Raw genomic sequence first — 17,967 nt, 5'->3', positions numbered from 1 at the left:
TTTTATTTGGTTTTCCAACTTTTTGGGGTTGTGTGGTATTGCTGTGCACTTATACGTTTACATGTGAATGTCCGTATGTACGAGCGTATGTACCGCGTGTTTCAAGTATCTATGTTTGGTTATATGCTTGTGTGCATGTATCTGGATCTGTTTGCCCACGGATGCGGAGAGGGAAGAGGCGGAGAGAGCAAGAGAGCGTTCTCGGGCGCATTGCTCTCGTTGCATTCAATTCTGCTGTATGTTGTATTAATGAAAGTGAGTCCAGCAGTAAAAGAAAGCAGGCCGTGGCTCAGCTGCAGTACGACAAGTTCTGTTTCTGATTCTGCTTCTGGTTCTGTTCTCCTCCCACCGGTTTGCAAGTGTTTTCATGTTTGCCAGACCCACTGAAAAGGGTTCGAGATCGGTAAATTAACGCCCCTTAAGATTTTCGACCCATTTTCAGAATACTGATCCGTCTTCAACCTGCAGTTTTCTAAGGGAATTAAATGACAGATCAGTTAATTTTAAAGAAAAATTAAAAAAAAATTGTAACTCTTTTGATCAAGTACTGTACATACATATGTTCAAGATCAAATCTATTAAAAATAAATTTCTTTTTAGGTGATCTATGGTGCAATTTCCCATGTTCTTTCAGTCAACAATGGAAGATTGTTTTGATGGAAAATCATATCTTGTAACCAAAAACCAGATCCAATAAGATATAAAATGCTTACATATTTAGTGCATATACAAAATTTAAACATATAAAGCATCAAGTGCAGGGCACTGGCTAGTCGTCCGAACTACAACTCATTTTTTGTGTTAATGCACACATATACAAACACTTGCATAAATGCCAGTGTGTGCATGTCTGTATGTCTTTCTCATTCTTGTTTTTTCCTGTTGCAGTCTTGTCTTCTACTCGTTTTATTAAGAGGGTTGGAGTTTTTTTACGTTCTCTCACATTCTGCTTGCTTCGTCTCTCACTCTCTAGCTCGCTCCCACTCTTGCGCCCTCTCTTTCTGCCGCGCTTGAACCTTTGAATGCAATGCTTTGTTTAGCTTGATTTTCGAGCAATTGCAACTGTTACATGTGTTTATCTAGAATTTATATGCACATTTTCCAATTATGAATTATTGCCCGGCTACCGGGTAATTTACTCAGAATATCGGTTAATATTCCTTAAACTCGATCACCGGCACTATCAAGTATTCAGATACACTCACACACATGGACACCAAATGTACCTGCAGACACATATTTACACTATGTATATTAATGTTATGATGTCTGTATGTATGTTACTCGTTTCCCTATTCAGCATCCTCTCCAAACCTTCGTCCCCATCTCACTCGCACACATTAATCATGAGCATGCAGGTTCCCGTACTCCTCCGAATCTTTTTAGCTAATACCCGACTTAGGACCACGAAAACCCTTTCCTATTCGGCCAAGATAAACCCTATCACCACTTGCAATAATTGAAAATGTCAAGGACCATCACTCAATGAGCTTAGGATAAAATAAAAATTCGTTTCTTAATGGCGTTTATTCATTTTATTAATTATCATGAGCTGTTAGTGGGCTGAAAGGCTTACGGCAAAAAGTTGGGCGTTGGGAGGGGAATTTAATCTATGCTAATTGAAAAAGACAGGCACAGCATTGCAAAAAAATATTAAGCCCACCTTACATAAATATCTTTCCTAATACACATTTATAAATGTTTATGTTCTGTTTATTTTATAAATAGCCATATATTGTTATTTGTATGCCATATGGATATGATCCTTGGACCAGTAGAGCACCCCCAAAACATAACATTATGGATTACATGTTTAATTTTTATATAAGTTAGATTACGTATGTATGTATAATATTTTGTCCTTATTTTTCTGTGCAATATTTGTACACAATGTATTTATAAAAGGTAAGAAATAATGACTGTAGAAAACAAGTAGAAACTAAATAACCTACAAAAAATATATACCAAGATCATTGATTTTAAGGTTAATATCACAAAAAATTATTCAAATGAATTGTTACTAAGCGCAAATGAATGGATGAGTCAAGCGGAGGCAGGCATTACAAAATCATAATACACATTACCGACTATATAAATATCAATACTTTCTGTTCTTTAGCTATTTTGAGTATTCAGGATAGAATATTTAACGCTTGAGATATATGGAAATATAATTATCTATTTGTAAATGGAGTATATGTGGCTATAGCCACTTTAGCCCAGCGCCGCCGATAGCAGAGGCTCCCAGGCCCTATTGGTATCCATATAGAGCTGGTTGCACTGCTCGGCCAGAGAGTCACCGTCGTCTAGTATAGTTATTGGAAATAGATCGTTCTGTGGATATTAAAACAATTAAAATATTTTTATATATTTTATAACCTAGCAGTAACTCACATTTTTAGACTGCCAAAGTTGCTCTAGCAACCGCAGAAAACGTTGCATTTCCATGCTGCTCGCAAAAAAGATCACCAGATCGTCCAGATTTTCTAGTGGAGCCTCCTGACAGGAGAACTCCAATATGCACCACCAAGTTTCGCTGCGCGAGGTAATCTTAATGCCCGTCATCGCTTTTATGTCGGCACAGGTGAGTATCGCCAGACCAGAGTTCTTTCCATAAACACTTGTCATTCGCTGCGACTTTCCAGGTGAAGAAGCAACTTCCTTTAAAGCAGCAGGCTCGTTGATTTGCCTAGTGGGTGTTGAGCTCAGCGAGGGGTACGAGTGCTGAGTGCCACGTGTTGGTGTACTTATAGTAGAGCCCATCTGCAAATGAAGCACCAAATTAAGATTATTTAAATCTCTTGAAGTTTTAAATATCATTCTTACCAAGCTGCTGGTTTCAAAAACACTGAGCATATCCTCCTCGAGAACGACTTCTCTGTTCTCCGGAACAGCTGCACTGTTGTCCGTCTGTTGGCTAACTTGCCGTAGAGGAGCCGAAAAGTCTTCGCGCAAGGTTATCAAATGGTTTTCTGTAACAATCAAAGTGCATCCGAGGGTTTTGTGCTTCTCTTCCTGAACCACAAGCTAGAAGCAGCAAGAAAAGTGTTTATGACATGTGAATATTTTTTATAAATTGCATACTTACACCACTAGCAGATTGCAGGAGGGCCTGGAGCCATTCGGAGGCCACATACTCGTCTGGTGCTGCCATTTGCAAGACTTCGCCCTTCAGCGTAATCTCGAAACAGTGTGGGCGCTCCGATTTTACAGTCCGCTGGGCGCCTTGGCACTCGGCAAGGGCCATGGCCCAGCTGGGGAGCCTTTGGGTGGAGTCGTTGAACATGTACAATACACCAGCTCTGAAATATATACATTTTAAGTAAGATTTTCTTTAAAACCACAGAATTAATTTACTTCAGTAGAAAGTATCCTGGTTGCCAGTATATTCTTGCCGCAGCTGATGTGCTAGTGTTCTGCTTGAGTCGTCGATGCATGAGGAATCCCTTAATAGTGGGTCCCAAAAGTTCGCTGGGCGATTCGACTCGCATGGCGCCACCAGCTGGCACATTTACAACTGCATAGAACAGCCAGTGCTCAGCTACGCCCACACAACTGTTGGCGCGGACGAAAGCCTGAAGTGGAGCCAAATGTTCTAGGGTTAGTTGACCAACTGCAGGCAGGGTGGAGCCACTGCGTCTGGCACACAACTCCAGATTTGCCACCAGGGATCCGGCTGGATAGGGTCCACCCGCGAGCAGGACCTGCTGCATATCTCGAGTGCTGTTGCTTAGCAAAACAGTGTTGCCGAAGGGTCCCATCTAAAAGGATTATAAGTAACAAAATAATTAACTATTTTTAAATGAAAAACAACAAGTGGTGACACTTACCAGTATGACATCCAAGTCCTTGTAGGCCAACACAAACTTGGCACACAGATTATTTCGATCCAAGTTTGCAACATACAGAGATTTATCAGTTAGTAGGACAAGCACAGGTGTCATAATACCATCAACACTATAGCCTGTATACAGTTTAAACACCTAAAATAAAAGGGATTTATTAAATGGTGATTATAGGTAGCTAAAAAATTTTTATAAAGTACCTTCATAAGCTGCTCATTTGATTGCTGCAAATTGAGCAAAGATTTTCCTTTGAAAACATCAATCGAGATCTCTCCGATGCCAAGTTCAAAATTCGAGCTGCCCGGCAAATCGTTATCCAAACTAATGGCAAGTTCCCGGCGTGGCGAATTCGTGCCGCACATCTCAATCTCCATGGCGATCTCTGCGTTAAGGTCATCTATCAACTCGTAGTTCTTTGGCCTTGCACCCTTTACATAGAGATCGGATCCCGTGGTCCTCTGTTCGGTTCGCAATTTGTCGGCGAAGAAATTATTCTTGCGTATGGAAGTCTCCATGATTTTCTTCTGCGTGACATTGCGAAGGAATCGATTTATCAGCGAGGTTTTGGCCGCCGGAGCAGGCGGCTTCAGCAAATGAGCATAGTCCACATCTGTATAATCTACGATGACCAAATCGCTGTCCATTGAACGCTTATCGTTAGTCGTATCCGTGGTTGTGATGGTTAGTATGTCGTCAAATTCCTCACTAAGGATGGTGCTCTTTGAATCGCGTCCACTGCCTCCTGGTCCACCGCGTCCCGCTGACAAGTAGGTGCTGGGACTGTGGAGACTCCTGCTTTGATGGGAATGTTGTTGGTCGTAGTAGCGCGGTGGCTGCAGAGGTTGTCCGCGCTTCTTGAGCGGAGAAGGAAGATGACGCGAGTGTCGCTCCGCATTGCTTAGCTGTGGGTTCATTGCCATCTGATGGTTGCTGCTAGTGTTGGTATTGGAACTGGGTTCCGATATGGTGGATGAGGAGTAATTCCGCTGAAGCTTGCCTGCGGGCGGTGCTTGCTGCTGCGGCTTTGAAGGTTTCGAAGCTGTAAACGGAGCATAATGGCGGTTGTTAGATTTTGGGTACAATTTTAAAAACAAATGCATGACTGTATTAGAACTGTATAGCAATAAAACTTGTCAATGTATAATAAAAATAAATTAGGAATACTTGGATGCCATTAAATGAAGAAAGCACAATGTATACTATATATGCACATAATTATAATCTTGTTATTTAGTGGCTTACCGAAATGGTTATTTGTGGCTGCCGGCTCGTCCTTCTCAACTGGTGTTCCCACAGCACTTGTGCTCTCCTTGAAGCTGCGAAAGAAGTTGCTGAACGTCTTGGCAATGGGAGCATCCAAGAAGGACTTCTTGATGTGACTAGCTGCCGGCTCCGCGACAGGAGTATTTTGCTCCAGCAAACTTGCTACGCTGGTGTGCTGGATGCCGGAGGAGAGTTCCGATTGTGGTTCACCCGTCTCATAGGACACTCCAGTGTGCTCGAAGACGGTGCTCTCGCAATTAATTATAAACTTGCTGCGGAACTCGCCCTGTGCGCTGCCCATTGGCACTGTTTCCTTATCGAACTCTTCTTGGCGGTGTAACATGTGCGACTGTTTTGATTCCATCGGAGATGCCTCCGTGGAGCTGGCACCATCGTCTTCGTTCTTATGTCGCAGTTGCTCGTCCACGTTGTGTACAAATTTCTTGACTGGTTGTGCCTGTTTGCTGCCATCCAGACTCTTGCTGAGGAACGGCTTAGCTTTGAGCGGTGGTGACTCGGCCACTGGCCGCGCTTTGTGCTCAGGAGTTTGCTCCAGCTCGGGAACGCACTCCACCACGGATTGCAGATCCTCGGAGCCCTCGGGCACTCCACGCTCTGGCAGAGGCATGGTGAAGATACTCTTCAGCGAGCCAAAGATCATCTTGCTACTGTTGTCCAGCAACTGGTGCTTGATGTCGTGCACGTTGAACTTCTTCACCCGCCCATTGAGATCCTGCTCGAGTATTACGTTCGTCTGTCGTTTGGTTTTCTTCAAGCAACTCGACTTGGGCTTTTTCTCCTTGTTCCAAACTGACTTCACCTTGGGACTGTCAGCATCTCCAATATTGGGCTCAGAATAGTAACAGTTCTCACCTGAGAAAAGTATTATTTGAAAGATAAGTATTCAAATTAGAAAATTATTGCTTAAATACTGTAATAAACAAACATGCGTTTATACAGACTTAAAACTCGTTATCTTACCGATTAAGTTGTTGTTGGCATTGCTCATACCAATGCAATCGCAAGAGCTGCTTTTAGCTTGCTCGTATTGCTTGCGATTTGCATTTGAGTTCTTGTCCTGCTCGTCGGAGTCCAGGCTGGAGTTGGAGCTGCTGCAGACACACTTGTAGAGCCGCGGTGGCTCATCCTTTTTCTCGCTAGCAGGTCCGTATTCGAAGACTCCCGAGGTGTCATAGTGCAAGCCGTGCGCTTCGTCCGTATCAAAAATGTTGTCGTAGTCCAGGACATCTGAACAGGCATTTCGGTAGACCAAGTGCCTCTTTCGCCTGGCTCCTCCGCCTCCGGCTGCCTCTTCACCATCATCCTCTATGCCAGCTGCACTGATTTCGTTGGGTCCCTCTGGCCTCTCTCGATCTGGACACCAAGAATAGCGACCCGGAGCACCGGCCACGCCCGCAGAGTTGGCAAAGGCCAATTTTCTTCCGTTCTTGTAGGTTATAAAGCCATGCTCAATGTGAATGTTGTCGGTCCGTGTGTTCTTCAGTATGTCCTCGTGAAAGGACACTCGTTTCTTGGGGGTTTTGGAGGCGGAAGAGGCTTTGTGCACCTTTCGTCGGTAGACTATCTTCTCGGTGGTGTCGAACGTAGAGCACTCGCTGATAGTCATGGACTCCTCAGGCGCTGCAGTTACATTGGAGTTGGGATCCACAGAGGCGAGGGGCAGGGGTCGCACGTTCTCCTCATATGAGCAGATGGACTCCACCATCACGTCGCTGTTCTCCGAGTCCAGGAGTTGAACTCCCGAATCGCTGGGCGTGGTGTCTTCCAATGTGCTGCTGTTCAGGCTGGAGCTCATCTTGTCCATGCCCATATTGTTGTTGGCCTTCGGATACAGTGGGGATTCCATGATCGATTCGATTTTCCACTTGTCAAGAGTTATTTGCGTAGTTGATTTCACCTAGACACCTTTGGAAAAATTTTAAAGTCGTTAAACCATTATTTGTGTATCTCGGCGTTCTTGCTATTAATCAATATCCACAAGTTGCACAATGCGCCGCAGTGAAATCGCGTCACTGCACAAAGGAAAATGACCCCTGACCCCCACCCGCTTGTAAAATCGCACCGGGATTAATTTACAATCTGTTGTTTTCGTCACTTACCTGCGATTTTATCCCAGGATTCCATTTTACTTTTGATCTCGGTTGTTTCGTTTTTCGTTTCTACCAGTTTTACGGTTTTTTATTTATAGATATTTCTTTACTTTTGCATTTTAAAATTGCCAAAAAAAAGAACCCTTGGCAAGTGAAACAATCAATATTTTGACCTTATAGAGTTGCCAATGATGTAAACAGCTGATTGCGCGCCAGTGCTGCCAGATTCAAAAGTGGTTGGCAACACCTACCGTTACACTGATGGGAAGTTCCGGTTTAAACAAATCGTGCTGGGTTAAAAAATATGATTTAGAGAATTTAATTTCAAAATTTATTTCGACAGTAATAATGATTCTTCTTGATTGGAAAATGTCAATATAAATAAGTTGTTGCTAATCAAAAGGTGCCTTTATTACTGATTACTGATTCAAAACCATATTAAGATAAAAAAAAAAGAGTAACTTGTGGTAAGCTTTTAGCTGTTAGAGAACTAAAGAAAACGCCAGATTTTCAACCTAATAGGAGAAAGCCAGAACGTACTGTAAACACAACTATATAACCCTTCGGTTAAAGCAAACATCGGAACTTACCCGATAAAACCGTTTGTGACATCGGTTGTTGGCGCCTATTTTCGCAATTTCGCGAAGACAATTTGTGTTTCATATTTTATAGATAGTTTTCGAAAATACAAAGTGAACATTCAAATTAATGCCCTTGTCACTGGGTACGCACATCATTTCCTCTTTGTCATTTCGCTGGCCGGGGTCAGTTGTCAATTTGAAAAGTAGTGTAGGCGAATGCCAATGAAAACGAATGAAACCTTAGAAATTAATTTATCACACTTTGCAGCACACATCACAATCGTCGCGATAACTCTGCCGTTTGTTTATTGGTTTTTGCAGCGGGACAAGTAAAATATAATTCCCGCATAGCATTCGTTAAGTAATCATATCAAGTTCATTTTCAAGCGCCTTCAGATATGAGCGATTTTGGCAAATGACATGGACTGCGGTGCAATGTGTCCCAGAAGACTATTACTAAAGTGGAAGGTAGTGTGCTCATAATGAAAAGTCCAACTAGCAAATTGGTAGAATTCAGGTTCCTGATTGCGTTGGCAATATATTTGCACGCGCTGGAGCAATCGATCCAGCAGTGCCATTGTGTTCATGGTTTCAGGTGAGTGCGAGTGCGTTTGTCCACTTTCATCAGATTTACCCCACAAGGCTGTTCGAATACCCGAATACCTGCAGAAACAATACGGAGAGCGCCGAGCTGGTCTCCCACTACGAGTCGAGCCTCTCACTTCCGGACATTCTGCCCATTCCCTCGAAGACCTACGACAAGAATCGGGCTCCCAAGCTCCTGGGCCAGCCCACTGTGGTCTACTTCCATGTCACGGTCCTCTCGCTGGACTCCATCAACGAGGAGTCCATGGTGGGTTATCAATTCATACTTCCATTTCTATATCTATCGATCCTTTTCTCTTAAACGCACAGTTGAATTTTTAAATCTTTTCTTAATATTCCATTCTTTGATTAGACCTATGTGACGGACATCTTCCTTGCACAAAGCTGGCGTGATCCTCGCCTGCGGCTGCCGGAGAACATGAGCGAACAGTATCGCATCCTGGATGTGGACTGGCTGCACAGCATCTGGCGGCCCGATTGCTTCTTCAAGAACGCCAAGAAGGTCACCTTCCACGAGATGAGCATTCCGAATCACTATCTCTGGTTGTACCACGACAAAACGCTGCTCTACATGTCCAAGCTCACTTTGGTACTGTCATGTGCCATGAAGTTCGAGTCCTATCCACATGACACGCAAATCTGCTCCATGATGATCGAAAGTTGTAGGTGGAAATGTGAAGGTTTCCTTATCCTGTCCCTGCTAGTCCTCTATTGCTTGAAAGTTTTCCTAACGCTTCTTGGAAAATAATTATTATATAGATTTTAAAGTAAGAACTTAACGAGCTACGATTGGCAGTATCGCATACGGTGGAGGATTTGGTTTTCATTTGGAATATGACCGACCCACTTGTGGTCAATGCGGAGATCGAGCTGCCCCAGCTGGACATATCAAATAACTACACAACCGATTGCACCATAGAGTACTCAACGGGTAAGGATATAAATTATTAAACTGTTCTATATTTTAGAATTGATTCCTGGTATTTAATATTTTTTTTGAACCACAAATTATATTCACTTAACTTTACTATTTTTTTTAGGCAACTTCACCTGCCTGGCCATTGTGTTCAATTTGCGACGACGTTTGGGTTACCACTTGTTCCACACCTACATTCCCTCGGCTCTGATCGTGGTCATGTCGTGGATATCATTTTGGATAAAGCCAGAGGCGATTCCAGCCCGAGTTACCCTGGGAGTGACCTCGCTGCTGACCCTGGCCACCCAGAACACCCAGTCGCAACAATCGCTGCCGCCCGTGTCGTACGTGAAGGCGATAGACGTTTGGATGTCGTCCTGTTCGGTGTTCGTTTTCCTCTCGCTGATGGAGTTCGCGGTGGTCAACAACTTTATGGGACCGGTGGCCACCAAGGCAATGAAGGGATATTCGGACGAGAACATCAGTGACCTGGACGACCTTAAGGTGAGGTTTTCGGTTGTATGGTAGTATTCCCTTTGACTGACGCCTTTCAGTCTGTCCTACAGCATCATCGGGAATCGATTATTGAGCCCCAGTACGACACTTTCTGCCATGGCCATGCCACAGCCATTTATATAGACAAATTCTCGCGCTTTTTCTTCCCGTTTTCGTTCTTCATACTTAATATTGTCTACTGGACAACGTTCCTATGATGGATGGCAAAGTTTCATCGAAGGAATAGAACGCAAACAATAATAATACCAAGCGCATTTGTTTAAAAATGTATATTATCGTTTGTAAGCCACAAATAATTGCATTAAAGTATGTATTATATTGATTACCATGTAGTATATAAATAAAGGAAAGCGTTTAATAATAGGGTTTAGTTTAAAGGAAGCAATCAAGAAATGCGTTTCAATTGCGCAACAAAGGTGGAATAATCTTTGGTAAATTCACTATAAACCTATATAGTTCAGGCATAAGGATTATGTATATGTATAAAAAAAATGATATCAAAAACTTGCGGGCGTGGCTTTTCCATTTTATCGTTAATTTATCATATAGTCTGGTATTTGTTTGTTTATATAATCACATCATTTTATAGTTTCTTTACATTCACATTTACAGATGGATTTCATTCTTTAACTAACTTTTCGCTTTTTGCTGGGCATAATTGTTGCTAACATTTATGTTAATGGGTGCGAGCGATTTCTTAAATCAACTAAGGAAATTCTAAGGTGATAGTTTAGCTATGATATGGTGTCAGAGCCACAGATTCAAAATATTAATACGTAGAACTGGAAACATACTGATTTACACTACAACAAAACTTCCGAATGGCATACAGAACGCAAAGGAAAATGTTGAAAAAATAATGATATTTTCCCCGTCTGTTTATTGCAAACACGCCTGCAACTTCTCGATCCATTCCTGTGCAAGATTTGCATTGATCGCGTAGAAATTATAGGTGCGCTTTGATGTTTTAAGCTAAAAGTAAACGAAGAACAGGTCAAATTTTATAAAGCTCTGTTTTGAAAACACGACTTACATCAAAAAATCCTTTCTCGTCTATGCTTTTTGCGCCAATTTGTGCAGGTTGTGCGGCAGTTACTGATTGCACCTCAGCCAGTTCTGTTGATAAATTAGTTAATTAGTACACTGTTTTTAAAATATCTAATAATTATATTTACCAATTATGCCCTTGGGAGCAGTGTCCTCAGAAGTGTCATAGTATCGCAGTTGATGCTTTATCGAGTCCAGGACGAACCAGCGTTGTTTCCATCCTTTGAGCAGTGCACCACGTTTGTACAGATGTCTATATAAAGAATAAAATTAAAAGTTTAATTAGTATTCATTAAATAATGATGCTTACTACTAGATTTTTAATCAATTCAATAATTTTATGAAACAGAAAACAAAACAAAACAATAAAACTGGTTTGGACAGATTCTTTTTCTCGTAAATGGAACTTTCCTAAATGACTGTTCACTTTTTTGGAAGCTCTTGGAGATTAAAACTCACCCCTCGTGCGTCCGATTTTCGGCAACGTTGCTGCTAAACTGGTTGTAGAAATGGTGGCTGGAGGTTCGCGCCGTCGTGGCGGCACTGGAAGCGATGCTGGCCGTGTCGCCCTGCGACATGTTCACATTTGGCGGGCCGACAGCGCCGTCGATGGCCTTGTACTTTGTGCAGTTCTTCATGGAGTGCTCGGTGCACTTTTCGTGGTAGGAGTTGCCGCAATCCATGCACCGATAGCAGACCGGTCCCCAGAGCAGCTTGCTGCAGTGGTTGCAGTTGGTGGGCGTGGTGTACGGATGCTTCTCGAACCGATGAGGATGGAAGTACTTGTCCTGGTATCCCGCCAGTCGACCCTTCATGATAATCTCTAATGTAGAGCGCTTGTGCTGATGCGTCTGCACAAAGATGTTGCCCAGCGAACTGTTTCGAGCAACTGGCTCTAGTTGTGGCACCTCCAGACTGTTCCACACCTGTAGCCACTTTTGCATAAGATGTCCTCGCTCCGTCTCCGCTTGCTTCACCTCGCTCAGCAGGCAAACATAGGCATTGGGGTTGCACTTCTCCACGTTGTCATAGCCCGCCGTAATTACCATGCGTTTTCCCTTCATCTCGGACAGATCGTTTTCGTCATCCACAGTGGTCACTTCCAGATCGTACGGCGCTCCCTGTGCCAACTCCTCGTTGGTATAGTAGCTCCACAGATCCAAGTTGGACACATTGCTCTGCGGTCGCAACGTAACGTTTTTGTCACCAGAATATAGGAAATTGTAGAATATTGGTGTTTTTATGTGCTGCCTTTCGATATAATCGAATATGGAGTGACCGATGCGATTCAGGGGCGCAGGAGTCCTCTGGCTTCTGATGTCCAGCGGATAGACACTGCACTCGTCATCGGAGCCATTGGACGCCATGCCGCCGGTTCCGAAAATATGCTTGGCATTCAGTGATCCTCGCTTATCCTCCATCGCTGCGATGCCCGAATCAGAGCGCTCAAGCTCGCAATCGAAAAGGAACGTGCGGAACCGACATGACACCGAATGGTAGGCTAGGAATCTCAAATAGAAATCGTTAAATTCGAAGGCCATTGGAAACTGGCGCTGCAGCTGATGAACCACGTCCAGGAACTGCAGGAAAGTGGGTGCGAACGCAATGTTTGTGTTTGCATGCGAGGGCTTCAAATTGCTACGATGCGCAAAGCGATGGCCAAAGGCCAGCCACTCCTTCTCCACCAGCACACGAAAGCCATCTAGGCTTCGGTAATAGGGATCCAGGCACAGCTGGGCAATCGAACTAAGCTGAGCAGTCACATCGGAGCCATCCTCCAGGGACAGCATCACGCTGCTCTCCTGCAGATCGATGAGGTCCACCACCGCACCCGAGAGCTGCATAAGCGAGGAGATCTGCTGCAGCCAATCGGATTGCTCCACCATCTTGGCGAAGGTCTGGCCATCCGCTTCGTTGGTATTGTGTGATGGCATACAGGCCCGAATCAACTTCTTGAAGGCCGGTCTCGATTGCCTGATGTCCGGATAGTCCACGGGTATAAAGTCCGCACAGAAGTCCACATTCATGTTCGACTTGGCCTGAGATTTTTCTCCTAGGAAATTGAGAAAGTATTAGTAATGACGATCGAAGTCTTAACGATCTTAACTCACCCAATGCGTAAAGACGCATCTTGCGGAAGGCGTGTGCTGATGAGTTCTTGGAATTGCTCTTCATGGTGCCGCCCTTGCCTCCCTGACTGGATTTGCTGCCATCGCTGACATCCAGATTGTTTTTGTGCTTGCGCGACAGCTCCGGAGTAAGCGGCTGTCGGTCGTCGGAAGGTCCATGACCCATCAACGAGCTCATCGAGAGGTTCATTCCGGAGTACTGATTGAGAGCCAGCGGCGTTAGCTTCGGCATCGTGTTGATCAGGGCTAGGAAGTACTTGTCCTGCTCAGGATAATGCGTCACATCGTGATGGGCGTTCGTGTTGCTTCCCGTGGTATTCTTCAGCATTCCGATGACCGACTTGCTGTTGGGTTGTCCACCTCGGATGAGAAGGGCTCCGTTCGCATGTCGCCACGTGGGCAGTGGTATGCGCTGGCCCTTGAAACACCGAACCAGATGCATTATCGCCGCATCGCTGCACTGCACGGGTGCCACAATAATCGCAGGATAGGAGCGGCAGGCGGCGTAACTGGTATTAACATTGCTAATACGGAATCCACGCTGCGACTCCGCATCGAAACCGAGTCGCTTCCAATCCTGCACGTAGCTCCTTTCCCGCATTCTTTCCACATCCTTAGTCGTTAGCAATCTGGGCATGGCATTGTTTTGAGTTTCGAATTCATCTCCATCCTCCAGTTCATCGTCGATGGACTGCGTTTCCTGGGCATCTGTTCCATAGTCATAGTCAGAGACCAACTTGCGCTTGGTCTGCTGCTTCTGCTTGAATCCCGCCTTCTTCGCCCCGCGGAGCAGCGTCTTTTTGGCGAATCCCTTTAAGGTGGAGTACTTCTCCTTTGTTTTTAACGGAGCCACACCCTGGAGCATTGTGCCGTACGATTGAAACGCGAAGTACTCAAACTCATCGAACGGATGACGAGCTTTGCTCAATATCTTCCTGAAGCTCTCTATCTGCTCCGGAGTCACTTCCGGATCGAAGGCAACCTTGATAAGCTGAAAGCTGCTGGAACGCAGCTGCAGTCCCTCGGTCAGCGTTTGGTCCAGGTGAGCCAGGTACAGTACCGATATCTTCTTCTCCTTCAGCAGGGAAGCAATTGGAAAGGTGCGCACGATAATCTGCTCGCAGAAGAACGGATCACAAGGTGTGCCCTTGAAAACCACACGGTAGTTGGTGAGGAACAGGGCTCCCTCGGCGGGTATCAGGCACTGGGTTTCGTCCTCGCGTCCATCCGGCATGAGGAAACAGCGCAGGTGGTCGGTGACCAGGTCCTCTCCCGGCAGAAGGCAAGGTGTCTGAATCTTCGGCTTCTGCACATGCGGATGACGCTTGGCCTCCAGATAAACCGGCGCCAGGGATTCAATGTGCATGTGCACCACTCCTGGCACCATGTCGTGCAGGTTGCGTATGTGGTCCGAGGTAACTCCTCCTTCGGTACAAACGCAGTCAATGAAGCGGGATATTTTCTTTGCAACTGCGACGCCAATTTCCGTGGCATTGTTCTCCACGAATCCTTCGTCGGAATGTTCGCTTAGGCTGTGCGAGCCCATAATACTATAATTGAAAAATAATTGGCATTATTTAAAATAAGTACACGCATTTCCTGGAATTCTCACCTATTGGAAACACTCTGGTTTTCCTCCAGACGAAACGCAGGCTTCGGCTTACTAGCGGCATCCACATTTACGTCGAGCGGAATCAGCAGGGAGACCATGCGGTTGGCAAAGTGAATGGCCTGGCTGTACAACGTGGACTCCTCCGACTTGGCCAGCTCGGCCTTTTTCTCCTCTTCGATGGTGGGACTTTTGCGCAGTTGCTCGGCCGTAATCTCAAGTGCCGTGGGCTCCTCCAAAGGAACCTCGTCCAGCACACAGTTGGCCTCCTTTTGATGCTCGTTCTGGCGACGGTGAAGCAGATACAAAGATTTAATCTGACCCTGAACATCCTGAAAGAATGTGGACTCCCAAAACTGCAAATTTTTCCATATGGCGTGATCCTGAATCTCTGTGTAGGCGAACTGCACCACTCCAGTGGACAGCTTCCGGCAAAAGATGGTGGACATGGGCAGCAGAGCCGCCGCCACGGTGTACTCATCGATCCCGGATGATTTATGTAGCGCCTTGTTCATAAATCGCACAACCAACTCGAATTGCTGATGGTCCAGCACCGCCTTGTTGCCATGCACGTAACCAAAGAACTCGCGGCAGAGGATCAACCTCGCATCCCGATGCATCAGGGTGCGCATCACAGCCGGCAACAGTTTCCTGGCATCCGTAATCCGGTTCTCGAAGATGTACGACACACAGATGCGCAGCACCTCCAGTCTTCGGGCGGAGTTTTGGACATTGGGACGCACGTCCAAGGCCTCGGGCAACCTGGGTCCCATCGGAATGATCCGGTGCTGATTACGCGTCACATGGAAGCGCTGTGGCACTCCGTTCTTTCGTATTCCCTCCTGAATGATAAGCTCAACCTTCTCGGTGCTAATTCGCGGGAAGGCGGGCTGGTGGATTCGCTGGAAGGCACCCTCAGGCGGGCGGAGAACCTTCTGCATGTAGCTAGTGTGAGCCAAGCTGCCTTCGTTCTCATAAAGAACGCGTCCCAGTTCCTGGATATGTGTGAGTATCTAAAATAATAGTATTTAATTAATAACAAGCATATAATAGTACAAGTTCCACTTACGAGATTCCGATTCTGGGCCTCCGTCTTGACCAGCTCGTTCATCGAGCTGTAGAGCTCATCCCAGGCATCGGAGGCACGCCACGGAGGTCCTCGCTCGTTGACAAATGTGGTGAAGAACATGCTATCCAGAACGCGAAACAGAAATTCGCTCTCGATCATATCACGCGCACCCAGAAAACCAGCCTTGTGGAAGGTTATCACTGGCTTGGGATGGATCCGAATGATCGTCAAGCAGGAGCGATAGCCCTGTAGCAGTTGAGCGAAGAGACGCATGAAGATGGCGCGAAGTTCCTTGTCGATCTGGGCGTCAGTCTTGGCCAGAGCAGACGGCCGCTCGAGCGTGGGGAATGCCAGATCCGCCTGAGCCAGATTCGGGAAAAGGATCATGCTGAGCTGCTCCTGCGTCTGCTCCCACAGTGGTGAGGGAAGTATAGGAACGGGTGGAGTGAGAGTGTCGGGAATGGTTACTAGGCCGCCATCCAAGTCCACGACGATTGCCTCGAGCAGATCGGGAATCTCAGATTGCAGCGAACTGTGTATGCCCATGATGAACGGGGTGGGTGTGGAGAGCACTTCCATCAGTGGCGCCGGCAGAATGGGTATATAAACGTGTGTATACCGGAAGGGATACATCAGAGCCACCAAAGCTCGGCAACTGTCCGTCAAGTGCCAATAGCATTTGGAGAGGAACAATATCTTGTTCTCCGTCATTACGGCGCAGAGCAGGATCAACACATTCTTGATGCCCAGCTGCTTGAAGAGGAAGTGCACTCCACTGCCCGTGGTGGGCAGCGAGGAGCTCTGCGGAGGCTGCAGCGACTGTTTATCTCCCGCTCCAATGGAGAAGCGCACCTGCGGTCCACCCGCTGGAGGAACTTGGATGCATCCCAGAATGTTGCCAATAAGTGTCTCCAAGCCGTAGGACAGGTTCTCAATGTACACGGTATAAATGGTGCCCAGGCAATTCTGTAAATTGAACAATAGGATTAAAATAGGTTGCTTCTAAATAGAACATTTAGTAAAAGCGAATCTCACTTTAAATATCTCGGCACAGTCCAATCGTGAAATGAGCACCAGGCACTTTGGAGCATACATAACGCTGTGGTGCGTTATGGACGCCGGCGAGGCAGTTGCACCTAAGCCATCCGTTGAGGAGGGGGTGGCCCCCAGCAGCCTGCTGCTCCCGATCGTTTCATCCTCGTCGTCCACGCTGCGCGTCTGCGTGATGGCCACCGTCTCGTGGAAACTCAAGCAGGCACAATAGTGCTTGTTGGCATCGATGTCCGTCAGCACGGAGACGAAGAACTTGGGCTCCTGCTTTTCGTACGATAAATTCCATCCCAGCGGCTGGCAGAACTGAGGAAAACGATAAGGTAAGCTCAGATATGCTTAAGAAATAAATTTTATGGAACGCACCCATTCAATGCCCTCGATAAACGGAGTGTCCGGCCAATCTTTCTCGGGAAAGCGCTGCACGATCTTGCCGCTCGTTGGCTGGCCGCCCACATTGCTGGCGGTCTCTGAGGGAATTGAGGGATCGGAGGAAGTCAGGGAATTACTAATTATGTCTGGGTATCGCGACTGAATGCACTCACTCTCCTTATCGCTGTCGTATCCGACTATTACGAAGTAATCAGCGAGCCGGGACATCTTGCCCAGCACATTGCCGGCTCGTCGTCGTCCAGGATCTTGTGGTTACTTGCTGGCCAAATCTGATAAAATAAAGAGTACTAGATTTTTATTTTATTTTGGTTGTTTTTTTTTTTTTTTTGGTCTACAGAAGGGGGCTGCGGCAGATGGCTACTATTCGCCAATGCCGTCATCCAATTTGATATGCTAATTAGGCTCTGTCTCTACGTTCGGCATACATGATTAGCTCGAAGGCGATCGACTGGCCAAATTGTTATTGTATTGTCTATAGACCCCGGAGGCGTTTACGATTCTTGGTCTTCACTCTTTTTTTTTTTAACCACACCCCGCCACGCAAAGTAACTAAAGGGCGCCGGGATTGTATGGGCACTCTATATATACATTAGCGCACACACCTCGCAGCCGGCTGCAGCTGAAATCCCCGCTCACTGCCTAAAAATCTCGGGGAATTCGGGACTACAATTATTATTTTTAAGTTTGCATAGAAAATGAGAGATGCAATACACAATTATTACTAAGAGTTTTGCAACACTGTTTGCATCAGCTGAGAGATTTTTGCGATAGTTTATTGGCGGTCTCGGAACTATCGATAGCTCTTATTGCGGTTAACAGCTAATCGGCGCTG

At 45.9% G+C, this 17,967-nt stretch overlaps 3 protein-coding genes across 4 annotated transcripts; 1 reads left to right on the top strand and 2 right to left on the bottom strand.

The window, feature by feature from the left end:
* Positions 1-1,516: 1,516 nt before the first annotated feature.
* Positions 1,517-7,380, bottom strand: LOC108102068. The gene is made up of 10 exons (XM_017206708.1): positions 7,229-7,380; positions 6,090-7,034; positions 5,088-5,981; positions 4,046-4,884; positions 3,831-3,983; positions 3,358-3,761; positions 3,089-3,302; positions 2,827-3,027; positions 2,395-2,763; positions 1,517-2,334 (listed from the first exon to the last, which is right to left on the bottom strand). Exons 2-10 carry the CDS (start codon positions 6,973-6,975, stop codon positions 2,215-2,217), a joined length of 4,080 nt encoding a protein of 1,359 aa, XP_017062197.1. The 5' UTR covers positions 6,976-7,034; positions 7,229-7,380; the 3' UTR covers positions 1,517-2,214.
* A 783-nt stretch (positions 7,381-8,163) lies between these two features.
* LOC108102059 (glycine receptor subunit alpha-4) lies at positions 8,164-10,160 on the top strand. Of its 2 annotated transcripts, none has more exons than XM_017206690.1 (6): positions 8,164-8,395; positions 8,470-8,653; positions 8,759-9,068; positions 9,203-9,337; positions 9,447-9,826; positions 9,889-10,160. In XM_017206690.1, the coding sequence occupies exons 1-6, from the start codon at positions 8,283-8,285 to the stop codon at positions 10,033-10,035; spliced, it is 1,269 nt and encodes a 422-aa protein (XP_017062179.1). In that variant the 5' UTR covers positions 8,164-8,282; the 3' UTR covers positions 10,036-10,160. The 2 variants fall into 2 exon arrangements, with proteins under 2 accessions (XP_017062179.1, XP_017062178.1); XM_017206689.1 differs by having other exon boundaries at positions 9,877-10,160.
* LOC108102058 (myotubularin-related protein 13) lies at positions 10,093-17,853 on the bottom strand. The gene is made up of 11 exons (XM_017206688.2): positions 17,738-17,853; positions 17,288-17,404; positions 17,109-17,212; positions 16,728-17,048; positions 15,693-16,658; positions 14,627-15,636; positions 12,997-14,564; positions 11,345-12,938; positions 11,014-11,138; positions 10,872-10,954; positions 10,093-10,810 (listed from the first exon to the last, which is right to left on the bottom strand). The coding sequence occupies exons 2-11, from the start codon at positions 17,340-17,342 to the stop codon at positions 10,718-10,720; spliced, it is 5,919 nt and encodes a 1,972-aa protein (XP_017062177.1). The 5' UTR covers positions 17,343-17,404; positions 17,738-17,853; the 3' UTR covers positions 10,093-10,717.
* Positions 17,854-17,967: the final 114 nt, after the last annotated feature.

The sequence above is a fragment of the Drosophila ficusphila genome, unplaced genomic scaffold, assembly GCF_018152265.1.
Source record: "Drosophila ficusphila isolate 14025-0441.05 unplaced genomic scaffold, ASM1815226v1 contig_791, whole genome shotgun sequence".
Taxonomy (NCBI): domain Eukaryota; kingdom Metazoa; phylum Arthropoda; class Insecta; order Diptera; family Drosophilidae; genus Drosophila; species Drosophila ficusphila.
This window is presented reverse-complemented; position numbering and strand designations above follow the sequence as displayed.

What these genes read in the sequence shown, in the direction of transcription:
- LOC108102068 (XM_017206708.1), bottom strand. Translation starts at nt 6,975, where the DNA reads ATGGAATCCCCACTGTATCCGAAGGCCAACAACAATATGGGCATGGAC. An exon ending in TGCCAACAACAACTTAATCG is followed by an intron (nt 5,982 to 6,089) that starts GTAAGATAACGA and finishes TACTTTTCTCAG; the next exon opens with GTGAGAACTGTTACTATTCT. An exon ending in CCAGGATACTTTCTACTGAA is followed by an intron (nt 3,303 to 3,357) that starts GTAAATTAATTC and finishes TATATATTTCAG; the next exon opens with AGCTGGTGTATTGTACATGT.
- LOC108102059 (XM_017206689.1), top strand. Translation starts at nt 8,283, where the DNA reads ATGAAAAGTCCAACTAGCAAATTGGTAGAATTCAGGTTCCTGATTGCG. An exon ending in CCATCAACGAGGAGTCCATG is followed by an intron (nt 8,654 to 8,758) that starts GTGGGTTATCAA and finishes TTCTTTGATTAG; the next exon opens with ACCTATGTGACGGACATCTT. An exon ending in CTCCATGATGATCGAAAGTT is followed by an intron (nt 9,069 to 9,202) that starts GTAGGTGGAAAT and finishes TACGATTGGCAG; the next exon opens with TATCGCATACGGTGGAGGAT.
- LOC108102058 (XM_017206688.2), bottom strand. Translation starts at nt 17,342, where the DNA reads ATGTCCCGGCTCGCTGATTACTTCGTAATAGTCGGATACGACAGCGAT. An exon ending in GATGCGTCTTTACGCATTGG is followed by an intron (nt 12,939 to 12,996) that starts GTGAGTTAAGAT and finishes TCAATTTCCTAG; the next exon opens with GAGAAAAATCTCAGGCCAAG. An exon ending in ACGAGAAAGGATTTTTTGAT is followed by an intron (nt 10,811 to 10,871) that starts GTAAGTCGTGTT and finishes GTTTACTTTTAG; the next exon opens with CTTAAAACATCAAAGCGCAC.